Below are 17,476 nucleotides of genomic sequence, written 5' to 3' on the forward strand. Positions count from 1 at the left end.
CTAAGCGAAGACTGTGGGTGTTTCCCCAGCATCTATTCTTTAAAAATACGCATCGTATTCTGATTCTGGCAAACAGGCATCACAAAATCCAGCTACTGCCATTAGCCGTGGCTAAACATTTCCTGGCACAGATGATAACCGAGATGCAGACGGCGCACAAGCTGTTAGAAGCTCCTCGAAGCATACACGGTGAGCAACAGCGGCTGTGAGCGCTCGAGCAGGCCTTATAGGAAGGCCTGCATGTCAGAATCACGGATCCACCTTGCTTACAGAATCTAGTTGCTCCTTCAGTTGGTAGGACCATGCATGAGAATTCCTCAAGTTGTCATATTTTTTTTTTATGTAAATCAGACCACTTACTATAATTTTTACTATAGTACTATAATATATACTATAAGTTTTAAACCACCGGCTAGTGTGTTAAACCAGTTAGTAGCTGAACTGGCACTATAATCCTGTTGTGAGAATCCCTCTGCTTGGGAGTGATAGTATATAATATATAGATAGATCACAGCAAAATGAAATGAATTCTGACGTGGTCATGTGACCCACCCTCCTGAGATGCAACGGGGTCCACTAAGGGCTACATGGCCTCATTTGTTCCATATTTAACGAACTGATCCAGCCAAGATGTGGCAAATGTAGCCACCTCTGACACCAAAGGCCGTGTGCATCAACTGCTCCACTCCACGCGGCAGCTTCCTGGTAGAAGAGAGCAGCTACAGCAAAGGGGCAAACAGAAAACACGGTGCCTCCGACTTTCACATAGATACTAAATCTGCACGAGAACTTTGCAAATCGAAGAAGCTGACCCTGATAGCTGGTGGTTCTGGGGTGGCTAGATGTTTGGGAAGATGGCCTGGTATGTGGGTGGCTCAGGATTGGGGGTGGGCTGGGAGGTGCATTACTGACGGCTCTAAAGAACACGCCAACGTAGCACATTTACTGAAATAATTTGACCACCATTTCCTCTGTGCTTAGCCCTGAGAGAAATGCATGCCTTCAGTTTGAGAGCAGGTATGTCAAACCACAAGGAGGTCTTGGAGCATGAGAGACATGATTTTTTATTTTTTTATTTTGTCGGTCTACAGTGCTCAGAACAAGCTTGTAAATCAAAGAAAAGCTTCTGTTACACTGTGGGAAAAAATAAAAGCCTCCCACCCAGAGCCCCCAATAAAATTAATTTCCTATAATTAAAAAAATACCTGTACTGAAATCATTAAATAGCTAAAATATGTCCCAAAGTAAATGTTGTTAGTTTGACCGCATTCATTCTAAATGTAAAGCGCCACCTAGTGACCACATGATGTAAATGACGGTAAACCAACATCCCACTGAAAGCAACTCAAAGCGTCAAAAGGACAGACAGATCCCGCAGCAAGCTGCGCGCGCCTTCCATAGACGGGGCAGCCGCAGTAAATCAATGGCAGTCAGTGGGGAACAAAAGTGAAGCTTTATTGAGAGCAGCTTGTGTACATGTGGGCTACTGTAACCACGTGCAGAAGCAGATCAAAAACCACAGTGTGTGGCTTTTGTAAAATAAACGCAGATAAAAAGCTATCCAATTAAATTAGCCATATTTTTAAAAAGAAACAAACATCATTCATAGTGAAAATTTCAAATACAAAATTGTTACTAAAAACAGAAGGCAGTTTGTTCAGATATTGTACAAAAATAATGGTGAAATCCTTCATTTAACAGGCACTTGTTAGTGGTAACAGTGACATCCATACTCTCACCTTTCCCAGGTTTATACATATATAGCTATTTTATCCTGGCTCTGTTTACCAAACATGATGAGGATAATGAAGGATTATAAAATGCTGAATACATATACATCCATAAAAAAACAGTGAAATGGTACCATTCTGGAACAAATAAATGATAAGTCAGGTCCCTCTTTGATAAATACAGGTTCCTGTAAATCCTTCTAGAACATAATAGAAAAGTGAAGACCAAGTATGGTCAGTGCACATTCACCACGCAGCACGCAGATCAGCGGACGGGTGGGTCTAGACTGCGGCTTGGCAGGTTCCGATTGGGCCGGTTCAGGGAGGGGAAATTGGGCCCACTGAGGTGAGGCATCCTAGTGGCAGGACCATGCCGGATCGTGACCTCTGCAGTTTGGCTTCCAGAACCGCCGAGACGGGCATATGGTGGACGTGTCGCCCCCAAGAGCACCGGAGGATTAAAAAAAAACAAAACAAAACAAAAAAAAAAAACCACTATGTGGCTATAGATAAAAACACAACATTCACACAGCAACAAAGGAGACTGTTAATAATAATAATAATAATTTAAAAAAAAATAATAATAATAGCTTCTATGAACCGTACTTTATAGACCTGGCATCTTGTTAATCAAGATGGTCCAAGTACGTTTTTTTAAATAGATGATTCCAGGTCTCGGGACCACAAGTAACAGACTAGGCCTTCAGAAATAGTTTTTTCAAGCTTGTGCCCTTCAAATGATGCTCTTTCATTCCAGAAGTAAACACTAACTGTGACAGTATTTCATTACTCAGTCAATCAAAAATATGTTCACTTTCCTGACATCGAATGTACTGTGGTCCCAGACTGGGGAATACAAGCAACAGCGCCACCCTCAGGATGGGCAAGCTCACTGCAGACATCCTCCTTCCCTGGATCTGGTAGAGGAGTAAGGCCAAGCAAAGTGTCTCACAGAGGTAGCTCCCAGGAGCCTGTGCATCAGTGCTGAGGAGCATCTTGTCCCAGCAGGGGCAGTTTAAGGCAGGTGACCCTCTCCGACCTCTTCATTTGACATCCACATCAAATAAAAAGTGTCATTCATTTTGTTACATTTACAGCCCCCTCCCATCCATCTCTCTAATGAAAGGTCGCAAGCTTGCTGGGGGGGGGTTTAAAGTTCATAGTCTGAGGGAGTGTGCTGGAATGGGAAGCCTCCAGCTGGCAATCCCCCCCCCCCAACCCTGCTTCCTCCCACGTCAGACCTTGGTGTCAGAGGGCAGCTCGCTCAGTACGCTGACAACCTCGCTGAAGGAGAGGCGGTCCTTTAGGCTGGTGGCCCAGCACCTGGCCATCAGCTTGTAGACTCTGGACGGGCAGTTTTCGGGCACGGGCAGTTTCAGCTTACCCTCCCGGAGGCCTGCCAGGGCAATGATAATGCGTCAGGGAGGGCAACGGTAAACAGCGACCGGGAACACTGCTGACTCGTGGTAATGTGACCAGGTGCAGATACATAAACCCACTAACTGTGGAGATTGTGAGATAAACAGCATGTGATTCTCCCGTTTATCTATGAAAGGCCCTTCAGCATTAAGTAGCAGCAGATCCCTGGCATATGAAATGTCACCCTTTTTTGCAAAGAGGGAAAACAGGCTTGATGCAAGTCAGTAACTCTGGAAGAGCTTTCAAATATCATCAGCTCATCCGTTAACAGCTATAGAGCTTTTACATTAATTTAGGAAACACTTAAATGGCAATGTGATGATTTTTTTTTTTGTTTTTTGTGAAAATGGGTCAGGCAGTAATTGTGGGTTAAGAGCAGGGGTCTCAAACTCCAGTCCTAGAGGGCCGGAGCCCTACACAGTTTTTGGTTCACCTTCATTTAACATACCTGATTCAACTCCTTGTGCTAATTACCAGACAGCTCTTGAGCGGAATCATTTGTGGTGGAACGGGGAAAGAACTAAGATACACAGGGCCCCGGCCCTCCAGGACTGGAGTTTGAGACCCCTGGTTAAGAGCCTCACTCAGGGCCTTAATGGTGAAATCACTCTGTCATGCCTGGGATTTGAACCAACAACCTTCAGCTCACAGGGGCTGGATCCTAACTTGCTGAGCCACACACCTGTACATAGCTATCAATTCACGCTTTGTGAGTGGTATGCAGATGAGCCCTCACCTCCCAAAACCTCGTCGTCGCTCAGCTTGCTGTAGGGCAACTCCCCGTGGCTGAACACTTCCCACATCAGCACCCCGAACGACCACACGTCCGACTTGGCGGAGAAGTCGTCCTCAAAGACAGACTCTGCCGGCAGCCAGCGCAGTGGGATCCACGCCTGCTGGTAGTGGTAATACTCGCTGCAGGCAGACAGATAATGGAAATTGAGAAGCATTAACCTGCATCATTAATTGACTTAGACTCTGTATGGTGTGGCAAGTGCAGTTAAATAACTTGGCCACAAGGTGGAGGCAGAGCACCAATCCTTCTTGTAGCAAAAGTATAGTGCATTTAAGAGGCCAGGAAATTGAGTTCACAATTAAGGAAATGTTAGCAAACTTAGTGAAAGTTGTAGTAGGGAATGAGTAAGTAAGAAGTAATGTCCTTACCTGTTGTAGACGTCCTTGCTTAAGCTGAGAGCGGACACTTTGACATGCCGCTGACTGCTGATCAGGCAGTTACGGACAGCCAGGTCCTTGTGGACAAACCGGTGGTTGGACAGATGTTCCATGCCCTGGGCCACCTGGTGGCAGATGGACACCTGGTGGGGGGGAGTGGGGCTGAGCGTTAGGGGTGTGTGAGTGTGTGTATGGGGGCGAGGCGGGGGGGGGCAGCACTGGTGATGAGGTGACACACGATCCTGGGTGGCGGAGGAAACCAAGCCCTTCCTGCGCTGCCTGTTTTGCTGCTGTGGAAGTGAAAATTGGCCACCTGCAAAAATAACAGGACCCCCCCTCCCCCACCAACCTGCACCTCAGACTGCAACATCATCATGGACCCCCTCCCACTGAACTTGCCGCATCACTCTACATTTTACCATGTTTCATTGTCTATGCAAAGTGAAAGTGACCCCCCCCCCCCCCACTAAGAATCTGATGTCACTTCCACTTCCTGTACTGTGACCTGGGGTGATAGCCAGCATGAGGTAGAGAAGCTTTCAGGGGAAAAGGAAGCTCCGTGTTCTGACCTTCTGCTTGGTGCTCAGTGGTTGAGGCTTGATCTTCTCCTCCTTGCTCTTGGAGATCCTCAGGAACTGCTTCAGATCTCCCTGGGGGGGGGCGGTAAAAAAGGTGGGAAATCGGTAAACATTGCGATGGGTGGGAGATGCTGGGGCGAGGCAGTCGGGGCCGTACCAGGTCCACGTATTCCAGGATCATGTAGTGGGGCTCCGCCTCCCAGCACAGGCCCAGCAGACGCACCACGTTGGGGTGGCTCAGCTTGCCGAACATCTCAACCTCGCGCCGGAAGTTCCGCTGCAGCTGCTCGTCACGTGCCTGCAGGCTCTTCACCAGCACCACCGTCTCCGCCTCGCCCTCCTCCACGCCCTTGGCCTTCGCCAGCAGCACCTCCCCGAACTCCCCCCTCCCTGTGCGGTTGACATGCACACAAATGACATCGATGCTGCCGGCATTCCTGATTCTAGATAACATGAATATCTCTCCATCTATATCTAGTCAAGCTCCCATCCATCCACCCATTGCGTTTCTAAGCAGGTGTGATTCTAGGAATTGTTGGGGGGGGGGGGGTATAAGAGGGGCCATAATTCATACTGAGGGGACAACTCCATCATTGGCCAATAAGTTCTGAGTCGGTGAGTGACAGACAACAGATAAGGAGGCATTCAGGAAGCCAATCAGCTTTCAGGCCAATGGCCGCTGTGGTCCCGCCCCCTGATCCCACACCCCTGATCCTAGGATGTTTCCGTTTTACCCAGTGTTGTGATGGTGTGCAGGTCAGCCCGGGGAAAATGCAGCTTCTCGTTGCTGCTTTGGTGCTTGTTTGTCACAGTGGTACCCCGGCTGGTCAAGGCTACCTCTTCTGGAATCTCCGCCGGGGCCTGGCCGTTTTCTTGCATGACGCCCCCTAGTGGACAGCACAGACGTCATGCCACGGCACCGTCAGTTATGCGGATAGCATAATCCCCGTCTCCCGGCGCTTCGCCCTATCGATCGGCAAGACGCCATCTCTGCCGTCAGCCAGTGGAAAGAAACAAGGAACGTCTGGCAGCTTCTCCAGTTCTGCCTACGCTATGTCACATTATAAACAGCAAGACTCAACACGTTTGAGGAACGAGGCAGATGTTCTGTGTTCTTCAATGGGTTACTCAATCCTTAAAGAGCGTTTAGGCTGGAGAAAATAATATCAGTGAACTAACACTTCTCAGAAACAATAATCTGTAATACTGGTTCCTTCACCATGAACTTTAGGGGTCACCCCCGCAACAAATGGCTGGTGGGCGTCACAGAATGACTGATGCGCATTTTAGCGTAAAGCCAGGATTTGCAGGGACAGCAGCTGAACAGAAACGAGTAGTTCCCCGACCGAAACACAGTAACTGGGCTCAACAGCTGACAGTGTTGGCAACAAATGCTGCGGTAGCTATGGGCTTGCGGTGCAAGACATGCAATACCCCAGGTGGCCAGAGGAGGGCAGTATGAAGTACAAGCTGACGGCAAATTGAGTCTGGCATTCCTACACTGACCGTTCAGACCCTCCATCTCTGCTTCCTCTCCCTCGGTGTTTTTCTGCAGCCTCTTGGCGTTGCGGCGCTTCTTGCAGTAGAACATGAGGCCCAGCACGACGATGATGTAGGCCACGGCCGCGCCCACCGACAGCCCGATGGTCTGGATCATCTTGTAGGGGGCCTTCTCCTCATTATCCATGATCTTTGGCTCCGGTTTCTCTGTAGGACCCAAAAGACATGAGTGCCTTTTGCTTAAGCAGCTGGACGGCGGAGGCACGTTTCTAGGGCGTGTGAAGGTTTTATTTATAATGAGGTCGGCAGCTGACAAAGAGCTTGACAGCTAGAGGTTCTAAGACCTTACGCTGCGGACAGCTGAGCTCTGCTGAACCAGAGGAGCGTATCTGACTTGACAGGGACAGATGGAAGCAGCTAGGATCTCCAGGCCCGCTGACCAGCCCCCGGTTTGGCCTGAGATCACGCGCCTTCTGCGGCAGCGATGGGACATCGCCGCCTGCTGATGACGATGACCCTCACCTCGGAGATAAGGCCTGGGGGTTGCCATGACAGCATCCTCCCCCCGCCCTGCAGCCCATCACCATCCTCCCCCAAGCACTGAAGACACAATAACCTCCAGGAAGACTCAGTAGCTATCAAACCACCCCTAATGTCTACTCCTGCTTGAGTCACGTCAGTGACAACTGGGCCCTTTACAGAAGGGAGCTTATTACATTACAGTCTCTGGAAAGTCCCAGACCTTAATAACAGACACTTGTATCCGGAGTAACTGACAGAAGGGTGTGATTACATTCCCCTCCCATTTTGCGAGGGGGATTCTGTATACGTCCCCCCCCCCCCCAGCAATGATTTCCACAGCTGCCTCAGCTCTACTGTCTGCATTCTCGCGTCGCTCGACACCCTACACCCCGTGTATCATGTGGATTGAATGAATTTTGGACGTCTGCTCTCCAGTTTGGGAATCGGTATAATATAATGCATAATACAGAGACTCAATTAGCATCACTAATTACAGGCGGACAATCAGGGTAACATTCCAGGGAGCTGTGAGACTAGCTGGCTTGTCACCCTCACTGGGCATCGTCATCATGCATGACCTCAGGGCTGTGCTTAAACCCCAAACACCTGAACTGGCATTACAGGGCCGCGGTCGCTGCACGGAGGCTCACCTACGACGTAGAGCTGTGCCGTGCTGTGGCGGATGGTGCAGGCGTTGCCGGCGATGCAAGTGTACTTCCCGGTGTCCTCCATGCCAACGCTGGTGATGACCAACGTGCCGTTGGGCATCTCCTGGAACCTGCAGGGAGGGGCAGTGTGTCACGGCTAACGTGGAGAAGAAACATCAGACCGCACTGGTGATACAGTAGAGCCGATCACCTCGTGTCACTGGAGGTGGCTTTTCCCAGACCATGAGGTCATGGGTTACCAGTCAGGTCCAGTAAAGATTACCTCCAAACCAGGAATTACATGTACAGTCACAACCTCAAGGTTCCTATGAGAATATGCATGATCAAACCCTCCCCATCACCACCACATCACGCCCCCACCAAGCTCAGACCTTCTCCAGCTCGGGTCCAGAAGCTTGTCCTTTGCTATCCACTGGATGCTGGGCTCAGGTTCCCCAGTGGCCTGACAGTGCAGGACGGCCATGTGCCCCTGGTACACCGTGGCGTTCTCCGGCTCCAGCTTGAACACGGGGTAAACTGTGGGGGTCGACGGGGTCAGGTCAGACACTGTACAGTACGATCCGCCATGATGCGCTAATTATCGATGGTGTAATCGTCTCGTAGTGATTTTCACTGGCCCTATGATCCAACAAAATGAAGATACATCACCCAGCCCCCAGGGAGCCTCAGACAGAGATTCATAAATCACGTATTATACTGCGGGCAGAACTTCATAGAACAAAATGAAAAACCGTAACATCTATTAACAGCTAACATTGCATTACTGGATGTGTCATGTGATCAGACCCAAAAGGAGCGTATCCTTATTTGGGTGTGTCAGCTGAAGGAGGGATGCAAACAGGCATATTAGGCGGCACAGGAAAGGCACTAGTGTAGTCTGACCTGAAGGTCGTTATGGACAAACAGGATATATGTTCAATGGTAACACCGGACAGGCCAGGTAGGGGGCGCTACCTGCCACAGTGAGGTTCACCATGGCGCGGATCTCCCCCTGCTTGTTGGAGGCCAGGCAGGTGTAGGTGCCCGCGTCGTTGCGCGTCACCCTGGAGAAGTGCAGCGTCCCACTTCGCTGAGTCACGTGGGCGGGGATCTCGCTGCCGTCTGCAGAGGGCACCAGAGAGGCCAGGTCACAGTTAACCCCACTTTCCCTTTCAGTCATTCCAGGAGAAAAACAAGCTAATCCAGACATGCATATAATTTATTAGTGTGATCTGCTTTATTGATGTGACTAAAACTCTAAAATAGAACAAAAGAATCAGTTTAAAAGCATTGCTGGCATCATAACCTGGATTAGCTGTACAATATAATTATCAACAGTCAACCTCCGAGGTCTGGGGGTGGGGGGGGGGGGGGGTAAATGTTTCTTTTAACAGGCGGCTTTAGTGGTCCCCAGCACCAGCATGAAGCTTTGAAGAATGTGTGTTTTTCTGTCCCTCCCCTCCCACAATGGCTCCTTTGTGATCGTGTCGGCTGGGCGGGGGGGGGGGGGGGGAGTTATCGCCCACCTGTCTTCATCCAATGGATGTGGGGAGCTTCCCGGCCCGTGGCGGAACACTGAACGCTGCTGTCCTTATGCAGCTCCAGGCACTGGCTTGGCTGGGGCACGGGCGTGAATTTCAGCCGCTCTGGAAGACAGCGACGTTCAGTGGGGCATCAGACACACATGGGGGGGGGGGGGGTCACGCGAACACACAATGAGAGAGAGAAATTGGCACTCAAACATTTTAGAAATGAAATATGGATGCTCCTCGACGATGGGGTAACATCCCATTGCAAGTTGAAAGTGGAATACGATTTGATTTGACGCACTTGGGCGTTTTGTAGCCATACGGCGCTTTTCCACTGGCATACAGGAACCGACCCGGACCCAAGCTGTACCGCGGAGAGAGACGACTTGGCTCGGTAAAGGCGTTGCTGGTTTTGAGGATTGACAGCGACGTAAAACCGAAGGGATTTGCTGTTCACACTGTGTACATATTTATTTACCACGTCACATTTCCGCTACCACATCTGTGAGAACCATCGTGTTACGTTATCATCAAATGTTCAGGTTCCGAGTTATCGTGAATGCATCAATACAAAGATGTTCAATACTACTAATAATGAATAATATATAAAATATGTCCCATTTTCTTTGCATTGTTATTTCTTTGCATTTTCTTTCTGTGCATTGTTATTGCACCATCGTACAGTTAAAACATCGAACTGTGGTAAAACAAGGAGCATCTGTACTGAGAAAGAGGAACATACATCAGAGTAGGTGTGACTTGGAAGGGGAGGGGGCAGGGCTTACCCAGGACGGTAACACGCGCCTGTGCCTTCAGCATGCCCCCCACCGACTCGCACTGGCAGATGTACAGCAGCCCGTCGTAGACGTCCACGCTCTTAATGCGCAGGGTCCCATTGGGGAACAGCTCAAAGCGGGAGTCCTGAGAGAGAGAGAGAGAGAGAGAGAGAGAATGTAACAGCAGTGTGGACATGGACATCCATTAAAAAATGGTGAGTACAAGCAGGCCAGCGAGAGGGCAAAAATGTTCTCAGAGGACCCAAGGGGGGGATCCTGTTAGCAATCAGCCTCTTGTTGAGGGAATACAGAAATATTATTATTAACATTTATGATTTAGAGACAAATAGGCGTGAGATACTGACCTCTGGGCTGACGGGCATCTGACCACGCTGCCATGTAACCTGCGGCTCTGGGGTGGCACGGGTGTGGCAGTGCAGGTACCCAGAATGCCCCTCTTCCATGTCAGTGTCCACCGGCTTGGTGACCCACACTGGGGGGGCTGGGATAAAAACACATGGCTGGGGTTACTGCAGGTTGACCCAGAGAGACCTGGAGCTGATGATTGGGGGGGGGGGGGTCCTTACTGGCTACCGTGACGATCAGGTCCTGCTTCCGCTGCCCCGCCTTGTTCTGAGCGACGCAGGTGTAGGTGCCGGAGTCACCGGCCTCCGTGGGGCTGAACACCAGCTCGGTGCCCTCGTGCCGCACTCTGCCCTGGGGGGGCACACGTACCCCAGACCTCTCCCACCACACCTCAGGCTCGGGGTGGCCGTGGGGGGGACGGCAGGCCTCGCGCTGCACGCTGTCCACTACAAACACCCGTGACATGGCTGGCCCCATGTCCTCGATCCCTGCGGGGGGAGAGAGGCGGAGCTCATCAGCGATTGGGGGTGTTCATCACGGTTACAAGCAAATATCAGGAAGCTCTGGCTGGTGGACGGATAGCGGCTGGGTCTGATTGGTCAACGTGTCAGCATGTATATGTGGAAAAATGTAATTTAAAAATGGAATGTAATTAGACATTTTTTTTATAAGGTAACATGCCATGTTGGATAAAATACCTTTTACTAACAGAGACGGCTGTTCCATAGAGGTAGAGGAGGTTTTTGATTTATTTTATAGTAATTTAAAAACACATTTTCTCTCTTTGGAAAAATTCACTATTGTAATTTTGTAAAATTATATTCTTGCCGCCTGGAATTTTGTAGCCCCAGCTGAAACTGCTTATTAAGTACAGTAAATTTAGAACTGGGTGATGCATGGTTTGTCAGTGTCTTTACATGAAATATTTATTTTAATACTGGAGAGTTTCTCACTGGGCCAATGTTGCCGTTAGGCAGGTCCCTCAGCGTGCGGAAACGACGGCCCGTCACACGGCGGTGAGGCGGGAAAGACGGCCCGTCACACGGAGGTCAGGCGGGAACGACGGCCCGTCACACGGAGGTCACGCGGGAAAGACGGCCCGACACACGGCGGTCACGCGGGAAAGACGGCCCGTCACACGGAGGTCAGGCGGGAAAGACGGCCCGTCACACGGAGGTCAGGCGGGAACGACGGCCCGTCACACGGAGGTCAGGCGGGAACGACGGCCCGTCACACGGCGGTCACGCGGGAAAGACGGCCCGTCACACGGAGGTCAGGCGGGAAAGACGGCCCGTCACACGGAGGTCAGGCGGGAAAGACGGCCCGTCACACGGAGGTCACGCGGGAAAGACGGCCCGTCACACGGAGGTCACGTGATCTGTATAGATAGCAGGTGACCCAAGGGAATGCAGAAGGACCCAAGAGAAACCCTTTCAGTCCCGAGGAGGGGGCACTGGAAAAATCAATAATGCGGGGCACCCACCCTCTTCTCTGGGATTAAAGGTGGGTGGTGCCACTTGTGAAAGACCTGCTGGAGGCGGGCAAGGACCAGCGGAATCGCTTAACCGCTCCTCAAGCGCGACGCAATCCTGTTTAATGCCGTAACGGATTAGCGACAGATTTGGGGGCTTAATGCAATTAAATGGGCCGGTAGGTCTGGGGGTTGAATATGGTGGCAGGATTTGGGTCCTGGGGGGGAGGGTCCCCTCTAGGTGGAGCTGGTTACTCCAACCCAGCGGGATCGCTAGCCACTGCATGCGAGTCGTGGGGCGCGGAAGAATGTAGGAAGATTCTGGTGGAATCCAGAAGACAGCCTTCATCTCTGTGGATTTGTGCTGCGAGGTACAATTTCCTCTATCCACCATTAGGGGGCATCACACATGCTCTGGTATACTTGTGTGAATGAGGCACTTACCTGCCAGCCACAGATGAGCCTGCAGGGTGACGTCAGGGCCCCGGGGACCGCGGGCCACACACTGGTACAGGCCGGTGTTACGGCTCTTCACCTGGACGATGTGGAGAGTGCCGTTGCTGTACAGGAGCACCCTAAGGAGAGAGGGAGAGTCAGACACCGCTAAGGCCCACAGGGGGCGCTCATGTGCTCCCACACCCATCCTGGAAGTTCCCCAGCCATGTAGCTTTACTCAATTGGATGGGGGGTGGGGATGCTATATGACAGTTTCAGGGAAATGACCCAATAAGGATCTGTCAGCAGGCAGACGGAATTGTCAGGAAGGTTCGTACCGTCACTCTCTTCACCACGTGGCAGGAATTCACAGCGAGCACTAATGCGCGCGGTGAGGAACTCCCTAGGTTACGATGCTGTGCCTGTAATCTGAAGGTTGTGGGTTCGAATCCCAGGGTGGCAGAGTGATTTCACTGCTCTTAACCCCTACTTGCTCTGGGGCCTGTTTGACTTTCCAACTCTGCACAGCTTTAGATAAAAGTGTTTGTCATATAAATAAAATGCAGTAAAGCGTGATGCTGGAGCAGATCAGACGGCAGCATTTCCATTCATTCCATTATTCAAGGCCCTGGCTTGCTGCTGCACTCCCCACCTCCTCCACTGGGGGTGCCATTCCTCACATACATGCCAACCCACTGTAACCGCCAGGGGTAGAGGTCACATCCATCATCCATTCACACCATCCAGACTGGGTTACAGGGCTCTCTGCCCTCCCAGCACGTTACACTAAAGAGCGGGTATAAATCCTCAAATCAAGCACAAAAACACCAAAATCTCACTAAATACTCCATGGAGTGACACCCAGCTCAGTGGGATTAAGCTGTAGGCTGCCTGTCATGCAGCAGTTTGTGTCAGTGAGATGGACAGAGAAAACTATTCTTAGACTCTCCTTTCACACATCAAAAATAATTTAAGAAGCACCCCCCCCCATCTTAATACCCACCCAACACCCCCTTTTCTTCATGACAGACTTCTCTGCTGTCACTGTTCTTGGTAAGTGGCTCCCCCCATCCTGCACCTGAGGGGGGGGGGGGGGGGGGGGGCGACGGCGCCCCCTTCGTGGGGGAAGCTGCAAGTGACGGTGTGATGGCAGCTCCGCCGTGGTGGATTAGTGCCCCCACCCCGACAAACAAGCCTGACGTACAGAAGCCGACCTCATCGTACCTGTCAGGGATCCTGGACTGAGTTCAGAGGGAAGCAGCTGTCTCACAGCAGCAGGAGGCAGCGCCCGGCTACGCTATCGAGGATTTAATCAGCGTTCTGGAAGAGTGGCTGGACTAATGCAATATAAGTGACTGGCAGTTTGCTTTAATGCAGACATGAAACAGAATTCATAATTCAAATTCCAAATGGGGCGGCCAGGGGGGGGTGGAGGATACGGCACCGTAGCTGCCCAGGAGAACAGAGGCCGTGATGGGAACAAAAGGCCCAAAAACGCTGTGCAAGCCGAGTGGATTTACCCGATCCGGGTCAAACCACTCGCTGCTGGGATATCAGAAGTGCTGTTTTCACGTTCACTTCCTACCCCCCCCCCCCAGAACAACGGCCCCCCTTCATTCAGGTTTATTTGTTGTCGCTCGCTGCTCAATGTGAATCCGTCTGAATTAATCCTGGATGCTGGATGTTTATCACATAGTTACATGCATCCGGCCCCAGTTCTACGCAGGCGGCAACACTGCAGCCCCCCCCACATCCCACAAGCTTGAATATACCCCACGCCCCCCCCCCCCACCCCCAGCATCATGCTCCTCACCAGCTATTGAAGGCTGTGGGGCAAGTATGATGTTTGTATTATGGGGGGGGGGTTTCTCAACTACTTCAGACACTCAAGGGAACTTATTTATCTTTCGATGCAACGTAACATGTTTTTCTTTAGTCTCTGAACCAACAGAACTCAGAGCCACACAGTCTGCAAGTACCACTGCAGGAAGACTATAGTCTCCAGAGTGTTTGTGTAAACAAGTATTATTTCAGATTCAAAATCATCTTAATATGCCATCAGCAACCAAGACTACTGTAAACAAAAATAGTAACATGCCCTCGACCCCCAACCAATCCCTCAAACTAAGGATTTCCTTCTGCTCTTTCCAGGTGTATCGCAGAGATACACGCAAGTCGTTTGCTGGTGAATTAAGGCAGGTGAAGCATCTGAGGTCTCCTGCAGCTTGATACCAAACCTGAGGTGAAACGGCTGTCCTCGGAGGTGTGTCTAAACCAAATTGCATCGCTGTGGCGACGAGGAAGACTATTCAAAGGGTGTAGTTTCCTCTTAGAGGGCCAGAGACACACGGGAATCATGGGAAGGCTTCGCAGGGTTGACAGGGAGGTAATTAGCGCCACTCCGCTTCCTCACTCTGGGCTGAGAGCGAAACCAGAGGCCAGTGGGGTGACAGGCACCTACCGGGATCGGTTGACGAGGACCTCGTTGCCATGGTACCACTCAACGGTGGGGGCCGGCACCGCGGTGAACTGGCAGTGGAAGACGGCATCCTCGTTCTTCAGCACCACCTGGTCCTGGGGCGTGATAAGGGGCCGTGGGAAGCTCTTATCTGGGGATAGAGATGGGAGGGGCCATATGGGAGGGGTCAGCATAGCTGTAACGTCAGCGGGGACAAGTGAAAAATATATACCTCAAAGGTAAGCTGAGAGAAGATCTACTGTAGAGGTGTCAAGATCCAGCAATAGTGCCAACACATGTAGCATCCATCACCGTAACCACTTAATCCAAACTGGGATCGCGGGTGGGACCGGAGCCTATCCCAGGAACAATGGGTGCAGACAGGAACCAACCCTGGGCAGTCGCCAACACACTGCAGGGCACGCACGCACACACACACACAAAAACGCAAACACACACACACACACACACACAGGGCCAATTTAGAGTTGCCAATCAACCTATCCTGCACACTTTTGGACTATGGGAGGAAACCGGAGCCCCTGGCAGAAACCCACGCGAACATGGGGAGGGCATGTGACCTCCACACAGAAAGGTCCTACGCCCGACCCAGGGACCGAACCCAGGACCTTCTTGCTGTGAGGCAGCAGTGTTAATCACTGCGCCAACACGCCACCCCACACGTAACATACGAGACTATATTATGGGATGTTAACAGGCCCCTGAAGCTAGCTTGAGGCAAAAGCCCTGGTCTGGGGTGGGGGGGGGGCGACATACAAGTCCAGTTTCTCTCATGAGCAGAAGCTCAAAAAAATGTCGCCCAGATCATCCCAAGAAATGCTGTGTCAGAAAACCTGGACCAGGTACTACATTACTGAACCTGAGGACAGATGAATTTTTGCACCCTCAAGCAGGGGTGGGGGGGGGCATACTGCAAAGTGAAAGAGGCAGGTTAAAGCTGGGGGAAGAGGGGGTGCTGAAAATGAGCTCAGAACACAGCCCGCCTGGGCTGCCACCCAGTCCAGGGAAAGTGGCTGAAGATCACAGATATTTTCCAAGTGCTGATGAATGCAGCCAGGCTGAGAGGTATATACAAGCAGCGATCTACAGTTTCAAGCCAAGAAGGTGTGGGGGGGGGGGGGAAACACCCCCAGCTGTCAGTGGCTTCCGCCTGGAGCCGGGGGAATGTGTGAACGTTGCACGGCGGAGAAAGCTGGCAGCCGTTATGCTCACGTCTTTTGTCAAGGCGTCTTTCCTTCTCCCAATGTGCTAATCCGGCCCCCCATCTATAAACGAAGCAGGTGACTAACTGGGGAGGAGGAGAGGTACCGGGTTTCCTGTGTGGGGGGGGGAGGGGGTCTACTCCCCAGCTCTGCCATGAATTGGCAGGCATGCATGCATGTGCACACGCACACGCACAAGGTGCGTACAGAGAATATCACACCTAACACACAGCACCACGCTCACGTATACAAACAGCGTGACGGACAGGGGCTCCAAAACACTACCGCCTGACACTGTATGTACACACATGTATGAAGATATACTGCATACAGTGTAATTTATCTGAAGAGAAATGCCATTTAACATTGGATACATGTAATACAATTATGCTGGAAGTCAACAAAAGTAAAAAAAACATGCCTATATTGGATGGTTACTGTATATATTACGGTGACTTTGAAATGCCAAAGCGAACATGCTTTAAAAGACAATGTCATAGTTTTATGCCAATGTGCTAATAAACAGACAATTTTCTTTCACTGACTTTGGCACAGTACTGTATATAACCATATACACCAATTTAACCTTTGTTCACATCCCACACTGACGGGGCTTGGCGACCCAACACCCTGTGGGTTCATGGTTTCTCCCTCCTGGACCACTCTAAGTAGGTCCTCACCACGGCTCACCATTAGCATCCCATAAGCCTTGCAGTTTCGAGATGCTCTAACCCAGTCATCTGGCCATAACATTTGGCCCTTTCAGAAACACTCCCTTACCCGTCTTCATTGCTTCTGCATTCAACATGTTGAATACTAGTACTGAATGCTAGTTTACCATCTAATATACAGGATAGTTAACATTAGTCACATCACATGGTCATAGTGTATATATTCCCCACATAGGCACACAGACACACACACAGCAGTTATTAGATACACCTGCTCCCCCAAACAGCCAATCATGTGGCTGCACCGGAACCCATACAGCACACTGACAGGGTCAGGAGATTCAGTTCTTCTGTGGCTCTGCATTAGATCAGGCCGTCCTAAGTGATTTTAAGCGGGGTGTGACAGTCAGTGCCAGACCCGGCGGCTCCAGCATCTCAGAAACTCCTCCTGGGATTTTCACCTGCTGCAGAGTTCATAGACAATGGCCCAAAGAACAAAAAAAAACATCCTATCAGCAGTGGTTCTCTTAATATTTAATTTGTTAATGAGAGAGAGTTCAGAGGAAACCCATTAAAAATTACAGGAAGGCCACAAGAATTAAAATAGCAGCTTGGTGCAGCATTGTTGTGTTCAGTGCCAGTCAACCCATTAGGCAGCTGGTGGAGCGGGCGGGGATGGGAGCCAGTGTGAGGGGAGCGGGCGGCGAGGGGAGCGGGCGGCGGGGGAGCGGGCGGCGGGGGAGCGGGCGGCGAGGGGAGTGGGCGGCGAGGGGAGCGGGCCGTAAGAGGAACGGGCAGCGATGGGAGCGGGCGGCCAGGGGAGCGGGCCGTAAGAGGAACGGGCAGCGATGGGAGCGGGCGGTGAGGGAAACGGGCGGCGATGGGAGCGGGCGGCGAGGGGAGCGGGCGGCGATGGGAGCGGGCGGCGATGGGAGCGGGCGGCGATGGGAGCGGGCGGCGAGGGGAGCGGGCGGCGAG

The 17,476-nt window shown here is 51.3% G+C and overlaps 1 protein-coding gene across 1 annotated transcript in view; it reads right to left on the minus strand.

Moving 5' to 3' along the window:
• Nucleotides 1–1,434: 1,434 nt before the first annotated feature.
• ptk7b (protein tyrosine kinase 7b) overlaps nt 1,435–17,476 on the minus strand; it is a 55,643-nt gene continuing 39,601 nt past the window's right edge. Inside the window, exons 5-20 of the mRNA XM_023796370.2 lie at nt 14,608–14,755; nt 12,156–12,286; nt 10,462–10,728; nt 10,240–10,376; nt 9,884–10,019; nt 9,096–9,215; nt 8,545–8,691; nt 7,962–8,106; nt 7,573–7,700; nt 6,407–6,607; nt 5,635–5,787; nt 5,058–5,290; nt 4,892–4,972; nt 4,314–4,465; nt 3,886–4,064; nt 1,435–3,126 (exon numbers count right to left, since the gene is read on the minus strand). Coding sequence (XP_023652138.2) covers nt 2,966–3,126; nt 3,886–4,064; nt 4,314–4,465; nt 4,892–4,972; nt 5,058–5,290; nt 5,635–5,787; nt 6,407–6,607; nt 7,573–7,700; nt 7,962–8,106; nt 8,545–8,691; nt 9,096–9,215; nt 9,884–10,019; nt 10,240–10,376; nt 10,462–10,728; nt 12,156–12,286; nt 14,608–14,755 — 2,519 coding nt within the window. The 3' untranslated portion in view covers nt 1,435–2,965. The remainder of the gene's footprint in view (nt 3,127–3,885; nt 4,065–4,313; nt 4,466–4,891; nt 4,973–5,057; nt 5,291–5,634; nt 5,788–6,406; nt 6,608–7,572; nt 7,701–7,961; nt 8,107–8,544; nt 8,692–9,095; nt 9,216–9,883; nt 10,020–10,239; nt 10,377–10,461; nt 10,729–12,155; nt 12,287–14,607; nt 14,756–17,476) is intronic.

Source organism: Paramormyrops kingsleyae, chromosome 3 (genome assembly GCF_048594095.1).
Source record: "Paramormyrops kingsleyae isolate MSU_618 chromosome 3, PKINGS_0.4, whole genome shotgun sequence".
NCBI classification, from domain to species: Eukaryota; Metazoa; Chordata; class Actinopteri; order Osteoglossiformes; family Mormyridae; genus Paramormyrops; species Paramormyrops kingsleyae.